General features: G+C 36.4%; 1 protein-coding gene across 1 annotated transcript in view; it reads right to left on the bottom strand.

The window, feature by feature from the left end:
• The window catches only part of CACNA2D3 (calcium voltage-gated channel auxiliary subunit alpha2delta 3), a 437844-nt gene that overhangs the window by 288977 nt on the left and 127958 nt on the right, over positions 1 to 20909 (bottom strand). The window contains exon 4 of the mRNA XM_065642557.1: positions 11345 to 11404. Coding sequence (XP_065498629.1) covers positions 11345 to 11404 — 60 coding nt within the window. The remainder of the gene's footprint in view (positions 1 to 11344; positions 11405 to 20909) is intronic.

Here is a 20909-nt window from a genome sequence, read left to right as displayed (position 1 = left end):
AAATAGGCAAGTGTATTTTTATGATTAAAAAAAAAATCCATAAATACCACAAATACCAAACCAACAACAAAAAAACAACCCATAGCTCATTGAATTCAGACAAATCCTGCATAATATGAATCGACCAACCACATGATTGATGAAATGATGCATGAAAATAGAGGCAGAGGCAAAATAACCTACTTGAACCCAGAAATTTTTCAAACAATAATCATTACCAGCTTTAATTAACTTCAACACAAAAGCAGGGGCTCCTTCTGTTTCAAGTTAATGAAGCTCAACACACAGACACTGCAATTAGAGACAAAGAGTAAGTCTAAAGCAAGTTGTATCTTAGGATTGAAATAATGAGCTTGGAATTTTAATTTTGTAGTCAGCAATTATGTGAGATTCAGAAACAAAGAAACAATACATGCAACTGAAATGTTAAGGTAAAAATGTAGCTGGTTTTCAATGTCTTTGTTATGAGCTAAAGGCAAAAAAGTAACTTTTTTCCTACCAAAAGCAGTTTGTACAATACCCAGGAAATATTTCTGCTATGATCACCTAAGATTTACTCACTTTCATACCACGCAAGTCAGAAATGCGACCTCATCTAAAGCTATGAACTGCTTAGCGACTTCTATCTTGCCTTTCTCATATATATTCATTAAATCTTTATCTATAATACTGTTATTTCCATTTAATGTGATCGTTGTATAGCAAAAAGCTGCTCTCCTGCAAAAATGAATAAACTTAGATTACTTCCACCCTTTTCAATAATTTGCCTACTCCTAAAGACAAGGTTGGAAGAATATATGACCTTTAACTTAATCTCATCACCAAGCACCTCAAAAAAAAAAAAAAAAAAAAAAAAAGAGGCACAAAAAGAGAAAAGATGGTCTGCCATTTATTTCTCCCATTTATAGTTTATTAAACCTAAAGATAATAGGAAAAAGGTGGAAAAAAGCAGAGAATGTCTGGGCTGTAGTATCAGATATCACTGCTTATTACTGGCTATCTGCCTAGTAATCATAAATCCATAGGGTAATATTCTAAAATCTTTTGCTTTTCAGGTAGGTGTGAGCCAAAAAGAAAAAAAAGTTTAATTTTCTACGTAGAGCAGAAAACAGCAAGCACAGCACAATTGGGTACCAGGATGCATAAATATTCCTGATTACAAACCCTTTCACATAAAGCAAACAGGAAGAGTTTGAAGCTAACAGTGTGTACATCATGCAAAAGGTATCTCTGTCCCAAAAGATAGATATCACATAGACTATGAATGAACTGCTCCAATAAATTGTATTATTCCTCAGAGGGGAAAAGAGAGCAATGTTATAAACAGTGACTTCAGAAAAGTGAGAACAATAGGGCATTGAATTTTGCAAGAGTGAATTAAGGATCTTTTTTTCCTGGAGGAGAGCTCAGTATCATTGACCAATGAGGCTTATAAATAAAAACATTAACTCCAGTATTGCCTGCCTCTCCAAGCACCTTAGCATCTCCATCTTCCAGCATACCAGAAACTAAGCGTAGATACAAAATACGTACAAGTACACACAGAATTAAATAGATGTTTCAAACAGACTTTTTAAAATATACTTTTCAGACAGTTCAGAAAGCATATGATTCTGGCAAAATGCACATCTCAAACACAAAGCTTTGATGATAGACTGTGCTGTGTATCTTTGGTGTAGGAGTCTCAACAAATCAGAAAACAACAATCTCTGTACATCACCTCCTCCCTTGTGCTGTCTGATACACACTGAATATCCACAGATAAAGGAAACCTAAACCAGAGCAGCATTTTTCAAAATGAAACTTGATAGGATCAAAATCCTCAGAACTGTCACTTTCCTTTGGCACCACTAAACCTGAGGAGAGTAGTTTTGTTAAAACGTTCACCAAGCTCTTGACAGAACTAAAGGAGTTGGTGTGACGGTCAGTGTGACGCTGCTCAGCGTGCGGCTGCTCCGAGCCAGGCAAGAGACACAGGGCGCCAAGTTGGAGCAGCCAACCTTCTCTGCAGCAGAAAGTTAAAAGGTAATTAGAAAGCTTTTTCAGAAGGTGACAAGCTTTTTTTTTTTTTTTTCCTGAGGGATGATCACTAATTTCTAGGTCACAAGTCTAAACAAACAAGTCAACTGCCCACTATGAAGTGATTTTTAATCCCAAATCCCTGTTTGCTATCACCTTCCACGGTAATTTCTCCTTTTCTCTAGCTCTTTAGGTGCTTTCTTGGTTAGTTAGAATTGGAACTGGATAGTCCCATAAACAAACCTCTACTAGAGACAGGTTTCAAGCACGTCATCTCCGTCTGCACTGACAATGATGAGTTTCTCTGAGGTTTATGCCAGTCTCAAGAACCACGTGTTTCTCAACAACACTGGGATATTTTTCCTCCTCTCCTATGCGGCGTTCCTCCCTCGCTCCCTGCACACACTTATTTTGCCAGACTTCTCTGAAACCCATTTTTAAAGGTATTTGAATGTTACCTATTCTTATTCTCTATCAAGGTTTCTTTTGTTTTATATTGAAGCCGATGTCAGGCAGCTTCTTACTGTTTATATAATTGCCTAACCTGACACAGAAGAGAATGGAGGAAAGAGGTTTTTACTCCCCATCCCACCCCCTCCTTTTTATTTTAGTAGTTGCAAATGGTTTCTCCAGTTTAGGCTCACTATAGGCAAAGGTAATGGTTTAGAGACTTGCAAAAAGATTACTGTCAGTACTCTTGAAACACAAAGATATTAACACTTCACAGCTTTGCCTTTACACATTATTTAGTTATTTCTCCTTTCCCAGCATACTTTCCTGCACTTTACAGTCTTCTGACACCTAACCGTTTACTGCACTGTTTCTGCTTTCTTCTGCATCCTCCACAGTCTTCCTTTCCCAAATCTCTTTTTCCTGTTCTGTTGTTTAACTTCTTCTACCTACTCTGACATCCCATCCCTGCCAAGACCAGCGGACCCAGCGTCCAGGAGGTGCTCATCTTCCCAAAGGACGGTATGCTTTGAAATGCAGGGAAAGTCGCTGAGTTCTCAATTATAAATTGTGGAATGCATGGATCACATGCTGGTTTGACTGTGTGGAAAGGCAAACGCATTGGCAGAAGCTATTTCTGGTTCGGGCGTTTTTGGAAGGGATGCCAGGCATTTTGAAAGAGGAAATTTTTTGAAGCCTCAAGTGAAGTTCTTGCAAGCTTACAATAACTCCCAGCTTGATGTGACAAATTTTAATCTAATTTTAAGCCTGCAGCATTAAGTATTGTTATTGATTTTCTGCTAAAAATTTATTTCATAACGTCTCTTCTTCTTCCCCCTTCCTCTTGAAAGTGACCATATCTGTTTTAATTTGACTGGCTCCTTCTGGTACATCATTATCCCTTTATCTGAACAATACTAGCTTATTCCTATCCCTGTTCTATTGGAGTAAGTTAGATAATCACCTTGCAAAAACAATAAAAGAAAGAATTCCTCATTGCAAATACAGAGTTTTATCACTATTTTAATGAGAACTTATGGTTTTTATAACCTTAACCTGTGAAATTATGTGAATATGCAAGAATCTCAGCTTTTATTTCTTTTAACATGTCTCCAATTCTTATAAGATGCTTACGAAGAGCATAAAAAAAGCAACCTGGAAATACTTAAAGATTTGAGTATGGGAAAGGAGAAACTGTACATATGTATTATACGTATGTAAATACTTTCTGTTCCATCTTGTTATTGCTATTAGACGTGACCTGTGATTCTTCTTAGTTTCAGCTTTTTTTTTTTTTTTTTTTCCCCAGAATTGTGCCAGAGAGAAAAAGCCTTATATACTGCAGATCAAATCTACTCTCTGAATCAAGCAGAACAGAACCTCAGACTGGGGCCTCTCAGGTCCAAAGCAACAGCCCCATCCCTCAGGCTTTTCTGAGCTGAGTGTCTCACAAACTTCTGCTGCAGTTGTTTCACATCATATAAATAATTTAATATTCACTAGAGAAGCAACTTGAACAGGCTTCTCATATACTGAGTGCCCCACCTATTTGATTGTGAGCTGTTCCGAAGCAGAGGTTTCTCTTGCTCGGGAAAAGCTTTGGGGTATCTCAATGTTTAATCAGCGAACTTGAAATTTTGAAAACACTCCTGGGATGAGAAAGCTATTTCCTTCTCATTTCTGGTAGCAAGCAAACAGAGTAAATGGACAAATATATATAAAAGGAAAAATCTCTGGAAGGCAAAATTATCTGCTCAGTCATACAGTTCTTTGACAATTCTAGGCTTCAGATTTCTGTAATTATTTACAGCAGGTATCATCAAGCAAAAAGCACTGTGTCCATATTCAATGCATAGAAATGAATTTATATCGTGTTCTTCAGTACTCTTCAGTACACATTTCACATGATTCAGACAGCAACTGCTACCGCAAGAGAGGTAGGAAGGAATACATCCAGAACTGTCTGCAAATGGCACCAAAATGCCAAAGAACTATTTAAAGCAGAGAAATTATTAGTTTGCTGAAAAAAAAAATCAGTTCCTGCATCTCTGCTTCTGAGACAGTTAAACTCTATGCATTTCTGTGCTTAGCCATTGAACTCACTCTGTGTCAACAGAAGCTACAAACACACATAAAATTGGAATAGTTCTAGCAATTTACATTTGATTCATTTGCAGTAAGAGAACTTAGAAATTCTTAGAAAGATACATGTGTGGAAGGGAGAAAAGTAATGGAAAAAAAATTTCCTCAATTCTCAAAAATAATTCCACAAAACTCTAAAGTGAAAAAAACTAATGAAGAAGTTAATCTTCATCATTAGAAGATGAACTAAAATATTGCTAGCCATATTTTTTTTCTGGCTTCATAAAACCTTGTTCTCTTTCTCTCTTCACTTACCACAGAAGCAGAAAACAGCTAATAGTTTGGAGACTAAAAGAACCCAAAAAGCGCACGGCCCCTCTTTCTCTCTATGCTCTCTTTCCAATACTTAACCTCTGCCATGCGTGCAGAGTGCAAGCAATGTGAAAGTCTTCCTCTGAAGGTTACCTTTCACGTGCATTGATTCCAGAGAATTCTTAACCAGTAACATTTGAATTCATTGATACTTGATAAGTTCCATCCCAACCTCATCAAAGAAATATGAAAGAGCAGACAATCTAAAAGGCTCTCCACTGAAAAGGCTTATCCTTAGAGCTAAAAATCTGGAAATCAATTTGTTGCAGTTCTGGTATTAGAGCAGTTGAGAAGTCCTTAATTTGAGCTCACAGAAATCAACAAGAATGCTACTAAACCAGGAACTGCAAGGGGAAGCGTTTTTCTTTTTCTTTCAGAAAAAAAGAGAAAAAAAAAGTATAGAAGTGTTTTCTGAAAGAAAAAAATAAGAAGGAAAAAGCTAAAACTGAATAAAGACTTTAATAGATGCTTTTACCATTGAAAATGTGTCCTGTTGTGCCTTGTAGTTTACTAACTCACTAGATGTTCATGCTTCTATTCCCTTTTTCCTTCCTCTTAGCCCTCAAACTGCAGTGCAAATCTTAAGAGTTTGGGGCTTTGTTGTCGGTGGTGGTTTTTAACAACATTCCGAATTCTATCCTTCCTGTCTTTCCTTTATCTCTCTCATCTTTTGATGAGTACTGAAAACTCTGAGCTGTTCAGAAAACTCAGTAACAAAGACTTCTGCAGGTCCTGGCAGCATTTCTACATCAGAGCTGCATCCAAATTGTGCCTTCAGTTGGATGCACGTAACCACATCGGAGAACCTGTTGAAATATCACAACTGTTAAGGGAACACAAAGATGAACCCTTGAGAACAGGTCCTGTGTGAGGCATCTCAGGAAAGAGGCAGATTTTCCAACTGAATAAACTAGAAGGTTTCCAAGGTTTCTAGATATTTCTGCAAGAGTTGCCCAGGGCCAGGCAAAGTTACCAGTTTAGATTGGTACTAGTTAAGGATCTCTTCCTCATGCCTTCCTATATGCTACAGGTCCATATGCTGTCCATATCCCATTCACTACAGCTGAGAGCACTTTGGTCTGCAAAATATTTCAAAGAAAGTCTATATGGAATTTAGGCTGTCAAATATCATATTAGGTTTCCACACTTAGAGTTTGGAAAGACGGGTTTCTGATTTAGAAAGTAAGCAGCTTGGATAAATAATCCAGGAAGCACATCAAACTTAGATGTTCGACTGCTATTCTAAACGCACTTTTTGAAAAAGTAATTTCAATCATTGGTTCTGAGTGCCTGAAGTCCAACAGATTTCCCCTTCCATTGTGGATGTTCAGAACCCCTCAAGAGCTGACTTTAGTCTTGTGGACATTATTCTAACAGCCAGAAAAGTATTAATACCAATTGACAACAAACCTAGTTATTATGTGTCTCATTCAAAATTAGTGAGATAATAAATATGCAAACAGATTTTTCTGAAGTACTAAGATGAAAGTAACACATGTGTTATAATAGGAGTTTAATAAGATTATGTAGAATAGCTAGTCTCAATTATCTTTTATCCTTATATTTTCCAGTAACTGATATAAAGGTAATTACCATCTATTTGATTAAATTTTAATTAAATACCTAAGCATTTAACAATCCATCATTATAAATTCTTGCATGGTATCATTACACTCAATAAACACTTAGGTCAGAATTTAGAAAAAGTAGCAGCAATTTAAGTTATGCTTTTAAGTCTATATTTAAGCTCTGTATCTAGCAGTTGAATATCAAAATTACTAAAACTCAGGTAGCTCAACAATAAACTATCTAGTAATATCAACAGTTGAAGGATTAGACTCAGAAGCTATAGAGTTTGTGAATCGGACTAATTCTGTTCCCCAGCCCTCTTTTACTATTTGTCCTTTCTCCTTAAACCTTTGAAGTCTCACCTTTTGTAGGCTTTCAAAAATCATTAAATATGTACAAAAAAAAGTACATCGCTCACCTGTGTAAACCACTGGAAAACCCTTAACTATCCATGTCCTGATTTCACAAGATTTTTTTCTCTCACCAGTATACATACTCTAAGAGGAAGGATGAGATTTTTAGGGACACAAAATGCAATTAGGAGATAGCAGCCTGCAAAATCTGGCAGACAGGTACCTAACCCTGGCATAGTTTGAAAACCTCTTCCTAAAGACTCAGCCATATATTATAGATCTAAAAAAAAAAAAAAAGATAATAAAAAGCAGCCTTATACCATTATTCCTTTTTTATCCCACTAAATTAACTTTAAGAGTATTCTTAGAAGAAAGTAATCCTTTCCTAAAAACTATTTGATTAATCCTCTTTTAGTCTTGTGACATAAAACTGAAATAAGGTCAACCACCTTAAAGGATTGGCACTTGAACCTCTTCTATCTTGCATAGGAAGTGAAACTACAACAATCCTAAAAGAAAACACCTAGTAATTCAGGTGACATCAAGTATGCACTAGCCTTGATTCTATTAAAAAGAAATAACCTTGCTTTTTTATTATCGCATCACACACACACAGAGAAAACTCAGCTGGAATATAAGGCGAGTGAACTAATGAACTTAATTAACACACAGAAAATAAAAGAACTACCCTGCAAATGTGTGTATAATGAAACCATTCAGCAAATGAACCAGTAGTCATAATGAAATTGTATGTGACTTCCTCCTGTCACTGGCGTCAGAGGGATGAAAACCGGGTAGGAACCAAGCATTATAGATCTTTACTGATCCTAAAATTATTTCTTTTTAAAGTTTGTAAGAAACAAAGTGCGAGTTACTTTTGCTGCTCCACTGAGAACTCCAGCATCAGTTTCACTGCTGAGCATCCACCTATTGAGATTATTGAAAACCAGAAATAATACAACACTATAATAGCTTGTGTCCTCACTCTGGTCAGATAGTAATATGCATTTCTATCCTAAGAGCTCAGATACAACCACATACGTAATATGATATTGTAGAGGACTCAGGTGCCAACACAGCCCACCTGGCCGCAGTTTAAGCATGCTTCACCACCTCACTACTAACTGAATACCAGCAGCTGGGTATCACATTGGTGTACTTTTGCAGAACAAAATCTGTTCAGCTTCTAGTGGTTTGAGGAAATGCGGTGGGAGGAGAAATCCTCTAAACCTATGTGGCTGTATTGGCTGTGTACGCAACAAATTCTTAAGTATACAACAGCTCCAGGGAAGAGTTTTCCACTTTAGAGCCTTTTCCAGGGTTCTGAACACAAACACTACCACAGCGTTTCTGTGACTCATAACAAGCCAGTTTACATCTTAGGAAACATATACCCAAACACAAAGGAAGTAAATTATTAGGAAGCCAAATTTCAGTAAATGACAATGACCATATATTATTTGAAATTTCTTTTTAATAGATTGCCTCCTAACAGAAGATGTTACCCTCTTTTTAGTCTTTTCCCAAAAATTTTTCTCTGGCAAACAATTAAGTCAAGAAAACTAAAAGATGGTTGTGGAATCACTTCAAAACCTGTAACACCCGATACTCTTGCTGGGTCAGTGCTTGACGGTTGGCGCCTATATTGTTTTTTGCATTGTGTTAAAGCCACAAAATCAGGAGGAATTACTTCATTTTAAACAAAGGCAAGCACAGAGAGAGTGTCCCAAATAAAGCCAGGTGAGCAATCTCTTAAGACTACAGAAATATTGTGACAAGACAACTTGCTGTAGCAATACAAATGGTAATTTATCTTATATCCCCAAATACATTATTAGTATTAATTAATACATTATTAGTATTAGAAATAGTAATTTAACAAAGCAACCATTTGAAAAGATTCTTTAATAACACACAATAACTTGAAACCATACCCAGCCGGTGAGAAAACCCTGGACTGGGTTCCAGGTTCAAGTATAAGTAACATTTAGAAGGTCATTCCCTCTAACTTGTTCTTGGTTCACATCCCTAACAAAAAAAAGAATCTCCCAAAGCCCAAACACCGCAGGGTAAATCTTTCAAGTTAGCTCTCACCATTTCTTAGTTCAGTCATTACTCAAACATGCAATATATAATGCTGATGAGTTAACCTCATATCATAACAACCATTTTGATTTATTTCTTTCAATTCACTGGGAATTTTATTGATGTTTATAACTACAAGTGTTTTTATTGGTGGTGCCAATAGATTAAGTCCAGGGATAGACAGCTGAGTGCTTAGACCATTATACAGCATTACGGTTTATGAATTAGAATACAATCACAGAATAACTAAGGACAAAACTAATAACGTTACTAAGAAAAATGCCCAGAAGCGATCAGGTCTAGCCTAACCGGATAATATAGTTTCAGCATTGCTGAAGAGAATAGCAGCAGTCTAAAAGATGAACTCTTCCGGTTATTATTTTCTTTAAACTGGTGTTTTTTCACAGTCAATAAAAATATTAATATAATTTTATTTCTCCCTTATATCATTTTTACGTAGTGACATAGTATTATCTATACTGTCCTCAAGACATAGAAGGTGACATTGTTCCAATAAAAAGCCCAAAAGCACGTTATGTTCTTTCTGAATTTCCAGAATATCTGAGCACAAAGAGTGCAGATCGGTGCTGTATCACATACCACTAACTCAAAGCATTGAATCCTGCTTTCCACACATTGGTCAAGGCAATACAAACACCAAAAAATTCCTCTTTGATAGCAGAATTATATACATTGTATATTATATACACCTCCTGTCTCCCTCCACTTGAATGTACACAATCAAATCATTCTGGCCATTACTTTATATCGAGCAGATGGTATTATGAGATTTTTGATAAAGAACAACAATCGCCCAGCAAGGGTTGCAAAGGGGTCGCTGAAACCAAGATTAACAATTGATTAGCTTTAATGGACCATGACAGTAATAAACAACGGAGTTCTACACAAAGATTTGATTGTCCTGTTAATGCTGCTGACACAAATGGCTTTTAACTGGCTTCCTGAAAGTGTTAATATCTTCCAAGCCTCAGCAAATTAAGGACGTTGTCAAAGTGAGAACTATCCTGCAGTAAAGAAGCATTTAGTGTAGACCTCTAAAAAAATCTGCAATAAAGTGTGTTTCTGATTTATTCAGACAATAGCTCCTATTTCTCCAAGGCTTAAAGTTCGATAAAATAAAGTGCAGCACACCTCTGTCATGCTGGAATGTAACAGAACTCTGAAGCATTTGAACACATTCATTGAATACAATGATAATACGTGATTATTTGCTACACTTTTCTGCTTTGGAACTTGTTGTCTGCCTAAAATTGACTTTTGGGGTACCTCCGTGACAATATGAATTATCACTTTCAATGTGCTCATTTTATCTTTGCTCCAATATGGGCTGACAGATCTCAGTACCACAGTCTTCTAAAGTCAACTATTTTATCCTTAGCACTACAAATCCACTATTTTTTTTCCTTTCTGCATAGAAATCAGATATTTGCATCATATTTTCACTAAAATAAAATGTTTTGTGATTACTGGATGTAACCATAGTAAACTACGAAAATAGAACTTACAGACCTGTGTATTTCTTAGACAAACATACGGGAAAAAGTCTCTGTTTCCCTTATTGCTTAAGCTCAAAATTTAAATGGACATATGGCAAGTATTCACAGAAGGTTTTAAAATTAAATCTAGATAACTAGACACAAAGTAAACAAAACTCCATCTAACATGGCATTCAAGAAACCAAGGACACAGGAAGTCATGAAAGGTAAAGAGGTATTTCTTCATGTAAGTATTGAGCAAAGCTTTCTATTAAACTTTCCATTCTAGGTTAGATTACTTAGTTTCTAAATTAACTTCATTTTTTTCCCCCTAATTATGTGTCTTATTTAAGCAAAGGTTTTTCTTTCAAACATTTTTAACCGTGAGCTGCTACAGTGCTTCTCCCTCCCATGTTATTCCTAAAGGCAACATTTTGAGACAAGAATTGTGTCGCTCCAAGGGCTTCCAGGGAAGAGAAAAAATGGTGCCTGCTCCAGACACAGATCCAAACACAAACCATTTGCACAAATCAAGGTCATACTAATCCCATCCCTGTGGGTCCCACCCCATCTGCAAATTCAACTCTCTATAGAACAATTCCTTGCCAGTACACTGCAAAGATGAAACATCCTGCTAATTACTGTGTTTAAAAATCTCGACCAAGCAGACATGCAGGGAATTTAAATGAAATCTCTAAAAAGAGCGAAATCCACCTGCTTGGTCTCCCAACACACAAACACTAAATGCGTAACCTGTCAAAATACCAAGCCAGCCTTCATTAATTACATTTTCTGTAATCAGCATCCTTCTATTACTCACGTGCTTGCCTTTCAACAGCAGTTCTTCAAGTAAACTATTGTATACACCATCATAGCATACTCTGCTAATAAATATTTAAGAAAATAATTATGCATTACCTGTAGGTCAGCATCAAACTCATGTTTCAGGTAAGCATCTTCTGCAGCTTCTACGAGACGCTGGGAAAAAAACAAAAAAGAAAATAGGTATATTTTTGGAATAATAGATAACATCCTTAAATCCAAGTGTTTCTTCCAGTATAACAACAAGGATTGTTTGAGAATTGTGTAATCCATTATGACCAGATATCTGCTGTGATACTTCATAGAACAGTAATAAATGATCCAGACTTTAAAAAAAACAAACAGATTTTTTAAAAAAATCCTCAGCATCCATGATTGGTGGTACAAAACTCTCAACAGCTCAGTATCCTGCAGCTCCCATTTTGAAAGAAAACAAAATAAAGCTGGTTTCACACTGGGCCATAGGACTTCTTTTCAAATTTTTCTTAAAAATAAAATAGGAGACATTTCCTAATAATGCACTTGATTGCAAGCAACTGAAATGAAAAGGAATTTCTAAATAATACAGCAAATAAAATATTAGAGAAATAGATTAGGTTTGTTTACTCAGTAGGTTTGAAGTGTTGTACATACTACTTTAACACAGTGCATATTTGTAAAATTCTTCTGGCATTAGAGAAGAAATATTTACTGAATGACGGCAATTCAGTAATATTTTTTTCCTCTTAACATTCAGAAATCCCTGTAGTAGTTATCGTTCCTAACCACTATCATCTGAAGAAAAAAAAGGGATTGTAGATAAAACATAGCTGCTTGAAAAATTTAATTCATATAGGGGTTTGCTGCAGACATTCTCTTGTGAAAATATATTATATCCTTTCTAAAGTTTTATTTATGGTTCCATATAGTTCTGAGTATTTAACTATGGAAGTAACTCTTTCTAGTTTTGCTTTAATCAACCTGAACATTCATATAAGTCCAACCCAAAATTAATCAAGGAATGATCTGTCAAATAATACTCAATATATTATTTTTATTTTCTTTGATCTATCAGACACTGGTACATACGTATATTTTCAAATACTTTGTATCACGAAGCAAGAGCAAGCTACGGGCTCTCACTCCCGATTCACAGAGTGGACACCGGGAGCACTTTTGCTTCCCTTTTCAGAACTGTATGCACTTCTATCAAGTCTTCGGATATAAATCAAAATGGAATCGGAATTCACATCTATTGCTATACATTTTGAACTACAACAGAAAGTGAACCAAGAAAAATATTTCTGGTTGCCAATTCAGAACAAACGCTTCCACAAAAGCCTGACAGTTACAGGGAGCACTTGTGTTCAGCGAGGTCAGCAGCGCAGCAGTGTCACAGCCTTGCCTGCCGCAGCTCTGTCTCATCACACTGCTAACCCACGGGCGGGCACAACCCTCACCAAACCCCCCAGCCTTTGCTGGGCTTCTGCACCTTCCCCACAGACCAGCGGGAAGGGTTTTCACACTTTTTCCTCAGTGCTGCATTATAGATCTCAAAGATGCGTACAAAACTCTGGAAATACTACTGGTGCCCAGCAGAGGATGAAGTTGCCTTCCCAGAGCCCTGTGGTGCACGTACGCCCCTGTCATTTCACTGTTTCCACCTTCAATAACCTTGTCTCATACAAACCCAGCTGGTTCTTAGCAAACCCTTTTGACCTAAACTGGAATTGAACTTGAATGGTTCAAACCCAGGGTAAATCAAACCAGAACTGAACCAAAAAACATCCCAGCTCCCCTTCCCACACACACGGGTAAAAGGACCCAAGAACTAACGATGCATCACAACAGGGGATGTGAAGGGAAGCCATAAAAAAATATTTCTTTAAAAAAGTGAAGTTCTGTGGAATTGTTCCTACTGTTCCTGTACTGTCTGAACAGCAGTAAAAACAGACCTTGCCATTTGAAAGCTTATCAAACACTAACTTGACCCACATTTTTTTTGCATTTAGAATTTAAAAAAGAGAAGTAGCATAAACTAATTATTCTGAGGGGGAAGCCTCGCAGCAACTGAAATAGATTCTTAAACATTTGAATGGTCTCAGAAGTCCATCTTTAGCATCTTAGTCACCTGCTGAAGGTATTTTAGAAATCTATACCTCATTTCTTAAGTACAAAAAAGGCACTTTGTGAAATAACTATTCTAATTCAATACATTTCTGCAGACATGTACTTCTTTATACTAAAACCATAGTTGCATTACTACTCTGAGCACATCTAATAGAAAAGATCGTAAGTGATAAGTTCGAGTGGAAAAAAATGAAAGAAGGGTAAAAAAAAAAATCTTCATACAGAAATGAATACAGAGGAAAGAGAAAGACGTTTTTCTTTCTGTGCTGAAATATTTACTTACTCACCGGATGAAAAATTATTATAGTATTTCATGAGATACCAGCACCCAGATATTAGTACCTAGTCAGCTAGAAAAATAATTCATGGCTTCTTATATAGTTTGTATTGATCCAAATGTGTTTCAATTACATTTTCGCCTCAGTGAAATAAATTTAAACTAAGATTTATCCCCCCATGTAAGAAATAGCTAGAGAAGCATAAGATGGGTAACAGTAGAAACATCTGGTAAGGAGAGCAGCTCAGAAATGAAAAGTACTGATTGATACTTCATTGATTTACTCATTAAGTTTTCAGATGTTACATTTGTTCTTTAAAAAAAAAGTTACATACATTTCAACAACATTTTCTACAGAACAACGAAGTGAACAATCTACCAACACCTATTTTTTCTTGAAGAGGCAGACACAAATATGCATGCACACTACATGCTTCACTTCACAAATCTAATAAGAAAATTAAAATTTTGGTATACTGAACGTAGACAATACACACATATGCTGCATCTTCTACTTTAACAGTCCTTAACTAAAATTTGTTTTAAGTATCTCAACACCATTATGAAGGACTGCGAGAAATCTGGGAGAGCTATAGAAAAGGTGAGCTAGTAATGAACCTAAATCCACAAAATGACTTAACAGTGGGTATCCACAGATGACATTGAAATTAAGAAATTGTACACAAATGCTGGGGGCTTTATTGCTGTTATTTTTGGTGTTGTTTTCTTTTTGCTGTGGTTTTTAGGTTTTGTTTGTTTCCATTTGTTAGGGGTTTTTTTGTTTTGGTTTGGTTTGGGTTTTTTTGGTGGGGTTTTGGGCTTGGTTTTTTTTGTGTGCAGTTGGTTTGGTTGTTGTTTGTTTGGGGGGTTTGGGGGTTTTTTTGTTTGTTTTTGTTGTTGTTGTTTGGTTTGGGGTTTCTTTGTTTTGTGTTGGTTGGTTGGTTGGGTTTTTTTAAGTCCTCAAGGAGGTGAACCATGATGGAAGAAATTCCTTAACACCCTGGAGACAAAAATATAAAATCCACATGTAATACTGCAACATTTTTATAGTGAGGCCAAAAATCCCTTTACAAATCTTTTAATGACTGAACAGTTATCTAGCAATGATTCACAACATTAGCATGATTAGCGACTTTAACTTAATAGTTTATAATGACACTCTTAATACAAATGCCAATATATTTTCATTTGAGTAAACACGCTCTAAAATCATTGCTGTAGAAAGTAAGTGCTTACCAATCTGAGGTTATCCTGAAGGGAATTGTGAGCGATCTATATGCATTTACACGGAATTAATTATGAACACTGAGTGAGCATTGTTAGAGCCCCACTACATTTTGAGAGTATTTAGCTCTACATGTGGAAAGGTGTTTGCATGTGCATGCACAGACAATTTTCACATTCTATGGCACAATTCAATTGAGGTTCCTCCACTTAAGGAACTAATACTTAACTTTGCCAAAACATGTAAGTATGAGAACAATTAACTGACTTATCTAGCATATCAGAATTTAACATGGATAAAAACAGTGCACGAACCACAAGACAGAGCAAATATCACACCCAAAAAAACCCCAAAATGGTCGCCAAGACACAATGTCAATGTTTTGTATTTTCTGTAGTACTAGTATCACAGATAATGTAGAGAAGGCTGAGGGAAGAAAAAGAAATCTTTGTTTCCTCTCCATAACATGAAAAAATAATTACTGAGCTATCTCTGAATAGGATAATTTTCTTTAAAAATACTTTAATTTCAGTGAATATTCTGATATAAATTCTCATTTAAGTTGGGTTGTTATAGAGATAGCACAGGAAAGGTGAAAGAAACAGAATGAATGAGGGGAAAAATATTATAGAATCCAACAGAAAGTAAGGGGAAAATGGAACAGATGGGCAGAAAGGTGAAAATAAATCAAGATAAAAACAATTTCAAGGAAAAAAATCATGCAAACATCCTGAATAGTTTCTGAGATGTTTACTCTTTACATGTATCTGAAGTGTGTCAGTCTACTTTTCTATGATTCTTCATTAGAATCCCATTTTGAAGCTAGATTAAATAAATTCAAAAGCATAACAAAATTGGAAACAGTTTCTGAACGCCTGAACTGCAGAGGGTCACTGACCTTTATCCATAAATGCTGAATGAAGTTATGTTCCTCTCTCTCTTCAGCTATCAAGTCTCGAAGAAGCACATTTACATTTCATTGTTTCCTTTGTATTTTTCTAAGATAAACTAACTGCTACACATAAAACCAGAAAATGTTGCTAGAAACTGCTCTTCTCCAAACCAAACTGCTACAAGTTTTTAAGACAACTGCTCTACCTTAATTATAACTAGTGCCAACTATGTACTCATATTATCTCAGTCCATAATATTAATAGTTTATACTTCATAAGACATATTTCACATGACAAAAATTCATTTCAAAACAGGAAAAACACCAAACATGCTTAAACAGAAAATGAAAGATCTACCCTCTCAATTGTAGATGCTCCTTTACTCAGACCCATGCTCAAGCCTCACTGCTAAAACAATAACCAAGAACAGCTTCAGTTCTGTGAGCTTGTCAGCAGCCCTTCTACTGACATCTTCTTCCCAAACTTGCTAGGCTCTGGCTTAACATATTTCTTTCAGTACATTAGTTCTTTCTTTCAGTACATTTTCAGTCTTGCCAGCTTGAGCTGTTACCTCTGTATTGTCCAACACAATGTAGAATTATCATTTGAGGTCTATGAGAATTTCATTTAGAGAACATACAACAAGGGCCACTAATTCTGAACCTGCTCTGAGCAGTGGGATGTCACAGTCACCACAAAAAAGCACAGATAAATCTGTAGGAGGTTCTTACCTCCTAGCATCTGAATGCATTCAACAAACTGCAAAAATAGCCCTCAAGCCTAACAAACTTTCTCATTGCTTTCCCATGGCATCAGATCTGTTTGTGGCTCACCTCCTCAACAAACATTGTATTTGTCATCAAGGTTGATTTCCAAGATTTTGGAAATATAAAAAATAATTAAAAGCCATTCTTATTAAAATTTGGCAAAAAGTCTAAGCCAAAGAAAATCCTATGAATAGATTGTATTGCACTGAAAGTTTGTCTTGAAAAACAATATTAATAATATGTAAGAAAAAAAAACCACACACACACAAAAAACCCCAGGAATTCATGTCAGTTTAAAAAGCTCATCTCCCAGACTCCTACATGTGGAATTGTAACAGGGACTTCTATCTTAATCAAATGTAAACAAACTTTACCAATAACGATGTCAGGTAAGAAAACAATGGAAAACTAATCCCTTTTTTAAGAGCTTATTTATTTTGTGTTTTGTAGAAAGTTTTCTGGTACATCACCAAGAAAAAAACAGCAGTATTGTGTACACGGAAAATACTTACAACTACTGATAGTTACACTTCTTCAGGTGAAATACTCTGTGCAATTTTAATAAACTTACTATTGATCTGAACATCTAATTTCCAATCAAAATTATAGTAATTGAGCTCTGAACATGCCAAAAATATTTCTTAAAGTGCAGCCAGATAGCTATTTAAAACATAGCTCAGCAGTTGAGTATATTCCTGGGAGAGAAACCAGAACTTGTGTTTCAATCACCAGAGCAATTTTCTTCACTGGCTTCTTCATGAGAAGCCCATGCTGTGCATGTGGGAGCACTCAGTAACAGATTACCAATCTCCAAAAACATTACCCAGGTACCTTCCTATGACTTCCCCATGTTGGCGTTCATTTCAGAAGTGAAAAAAGGATTTCCTGTCCAAGAAACCTGTAAGGCTGCAGGTGCTTTGAGAACTTCTGAAAAGGCTGGGCTGTTCTCTGAGAGAGAACAAGATTTATTAGCATTAAGTGAGCTTAGGTAATATTCTGGCATGGGTGATAATTCTGACACAAGTCCTCCTTACTTCCATCTGAGTTCTGGAGTTTGCTTCTTTCACAGTTCATTTAGTGGAGAAGGTAAAGAAGCCAACAAAGAATATTTGATGTTGTTCAACAGTATCCCCATTATTTCCCATGCTTGAAAACAGCACCATGTAACATGGCAATGAATGCACCCGCGTGCAAACAGGCCTCTCGGTCTCACTCTTTTATTGCAAATAGCTTTTCACGTTTGCTGTAACCAACAGAGAAGCAGTGTAGATATCAGATACTGATGCTGACCTTGGAGGAATATTTGCTACCACGAGAAACACATGTTTTTGAGGTTTTAAACAGGCCAGTGACAACTGACTTGCAATTTGGCTGGTTTTATCCCTGAGCTTGGGAAGGGGAGAAGGTGGGCCACAGGTAAGACATAGACAGTTTTCCAGAAAGTCCAGCAGCATATTTCATTTCCCACTCTGTTCTCCTCAGCTACGAGGTATTTCCTAGGAAATTCTATCACTAAACTTGCTGTTGCTGTGGCTACGATGCACTGAAATTTATTTAGCTCCTGTTATCTCAATATTAGAGCTCCTAGAGTTTGTAGCTTAAGACAGAGATCAATCTTGCAAGTAATGCCATGCTAAAAATAGCTGCTCTATGACTACTATCAAATTCCACTAAAAGAACTCAGTAGACAATGCTCAGTCACAGTAAGTGCTGCAAAGCAAAAAATTATAAATAAAAGATAAAAGTAAATTAAAAGCCTAGCAATTATTGTAAATAACTTCAATTATCCACTTATATTCATTCAAGACTGGCAGATTTTCAGGTTGATAGTTGTTAGCGAGCTAAGCTGGTTTTTTGAAGCGACATAAAGAGATCAGCTTGGCAAAGAGCTGGACAAACAGCAATGAAACCATAAATGGATTAAAGTACATGAAAAGTACATGAAAATCGCACATTGTTTAACAGTGACTAAGACGATCCTGGAGAAATTACATACATTTCTAACTTAACTAGATCAAGACTATATTTAGTTATAGCATCCGGAGGTTGCCATGGCATGGAAAGAAGATTGCAGATGAAGAAGGTAACACATTTGTCTTGAGTTCTGCTGTGCTCAAGGCTGTGCAAAGCCAACATATCAGATGCAAAATAGGGAGATTATCAAATCTGCTCCTACCATGTTATTATATCTATCACAGAGCAGAAAAGAATGATGTCTTTAATAAGGTTTTATTTCATACTTTTAATTCTGTATGTCCCAGCCATGAAGGAATCGGTTCAACTGCAAACACAATTTAAAGCTGTTTCAGGGATATTTGAGATGTGATTTGCCAGCCTGGGGTACAGCAATAACCAGCTCCTTCAGCCACCTCTCCTACCCCAGGGCCAAGGGGAAGGTTCTTCAGCATTTCACACCAACCATGTATTCATCCAAGGCTGGGTAATTCTCTGGAAATACCTTTAGGTATCTTTTTAATTCAATTTGCAACATGGTTGTGCTTTCAATTAACAATAATGTGCAACTGGTATGTTGCTCTCTTCCACATAAATTTAAAAATCTATTTACAATGTTACTCTGTAAAACACCTTCCAAAATCTAGAGAAGCTGTCTGTGTATGCATCTAAATATTCACCTGTGTACACATACATTTATGTATATTTATTCAGTACTAACCTGTAAGTATCACTATGATTCCTTATTCCTGTCTCCTGTACTGAAATCACTAGATTAAAACATCCGATTTATTAATCTTTTTCACACATTTAGGCTACCACAGGTGACACTCTTTACCTGACTGTCACAATCACTATCCTGTTTGGATAATGCCAGGCTGTTTTTCTGCATTTGAGTACACTGAGGACTTACACAATGTCTGAGCAAAAATAGTTTGCCCTCTGCTCTAAAAACTCTCAAAACCATTGCTGGATGCTTGGCAGATATTGCTGAAGAAAGATTTGGGATAACTGTTTTCATGCCAGTTCATTTAATGCAAAATTCATCACTGGCAGGATTTCTCTCACCTAACCTCAGCTATTTCAAAGTTAATCTCTAACCCTCCATAAGTTAACTAAAAATTCTTCATACGTAGAGACAGAAACCTCTGAAAGTGCTGCTTGTCCCATTCTAAAATAGCTCATAAGATTCAGGAAGAACTTTGGAGCTTTTCCTTCCCTCTTTTCTTCATTAGATGTTTAAGTTTATATGAATGAACTTAAGGGAGATGAATCCCACGCCATATGTGCAACATAAATGACCTAAAGAGAAATGGAAATATTCCCATGCTCACTCAACAGGGGAAAGGAGTCCCGAGGCAACACTTTTTCCTGACAGCTGTCCTGGGACTAGTTGAGGTGTTTCTACTCTGTTTACATTTAGAAGCACCAAGTGAAACCAATTGTCTTTGCTTTGTTCCCTCCCTCAGCTTTTTCCTCCCCTCTGCACTAAGGCTCAGTCCCTGAAGTTAATTCAAATTCAGCTTGCAATTTGTGGTCCAGTTCAACAAAAGCAGCTATGATATACCGTCCTTCTTCTAGTTTCCAACTAGATTACTATCACACAACAACAGCAAAAAAACCTCAAGATTTATTACTCAAAACAAAGGTCAGTTCCAGAGTTTGCAGGGACTTATTTCCGTTGCCTAGCCCAGCACTCAATCACGAGACACTGAGACTTGTCTTTGCTTTCAAACCAAGCCATGAAAACAGTAGGTATTACTCCCAAGTAAAGTCAATTGGGCCATTGTTTTTTACTTCCCACAAGGTCAGGATTTCAGTTGCCTATAGACTACATTAAAGGGAAAGCTTTTTTTTTTTAAAGAAAATCAAACTCTGAGTTTTCTACTAAAACTTTCGGAACTCCCTATCACAATTGGAACTGTCTAAGCTAGGTATTGATGCAAGTAGAGTATTGTTGCAGAGACGTGAAGAAAGAAATATTTCATGAAGAGGGTGATGTCTCTTCAGTACATGGCATCAGTTTAAAACAAGGATACAGTGAGAATACTGTAACAAATATTCTATTCTCTCACAATAACTTTCCTGAGAATTTAAACAAATCAGTACTAGCATTGTTATAGTTCTATAATTTTACAACAAAAACATTACGCTAAAAAGTTGAAACACTATTATGGATGCAAAGCCAAACTAAGGAAATGCCAGAATGAACTTGCCTCTAACTTCAGTCCCTAGTGTTATTGGGTTTTGTCCATACAATTTTGCCTGGTTAGAACACTGAAAAATAACATCTAAGACCTTTGCAGTCCTCACGAACAGAGCGATGGTAGTTGGTATCCATTTCTATATGTATCAGTAACGGGTGCCGCAAGCATTCACCCAAGACACAGAAATCCAGTGTTACATCCCAGATTATATGGGTATGGATTCTTTGGCC

The sequence above is a fragment of the Caloenas nicobarica genome, chromosome 11 (assembly GCF_036013445.1).
Source record: "Caloenas nicobarica isolate bCalNic1 chromosome 11, bCalNic1.hap1, whole genome shotgun sequence".
Classification (NCBI taxonomy): Eukaryota; Metazoa; Chordata; class Aves; order Columbiformes; family Columbidae; genus Caloenas; species Caloenas nicobarica.
This window is presented reverse-complemented; position numbering and strand designations above follow the sequence as displayed.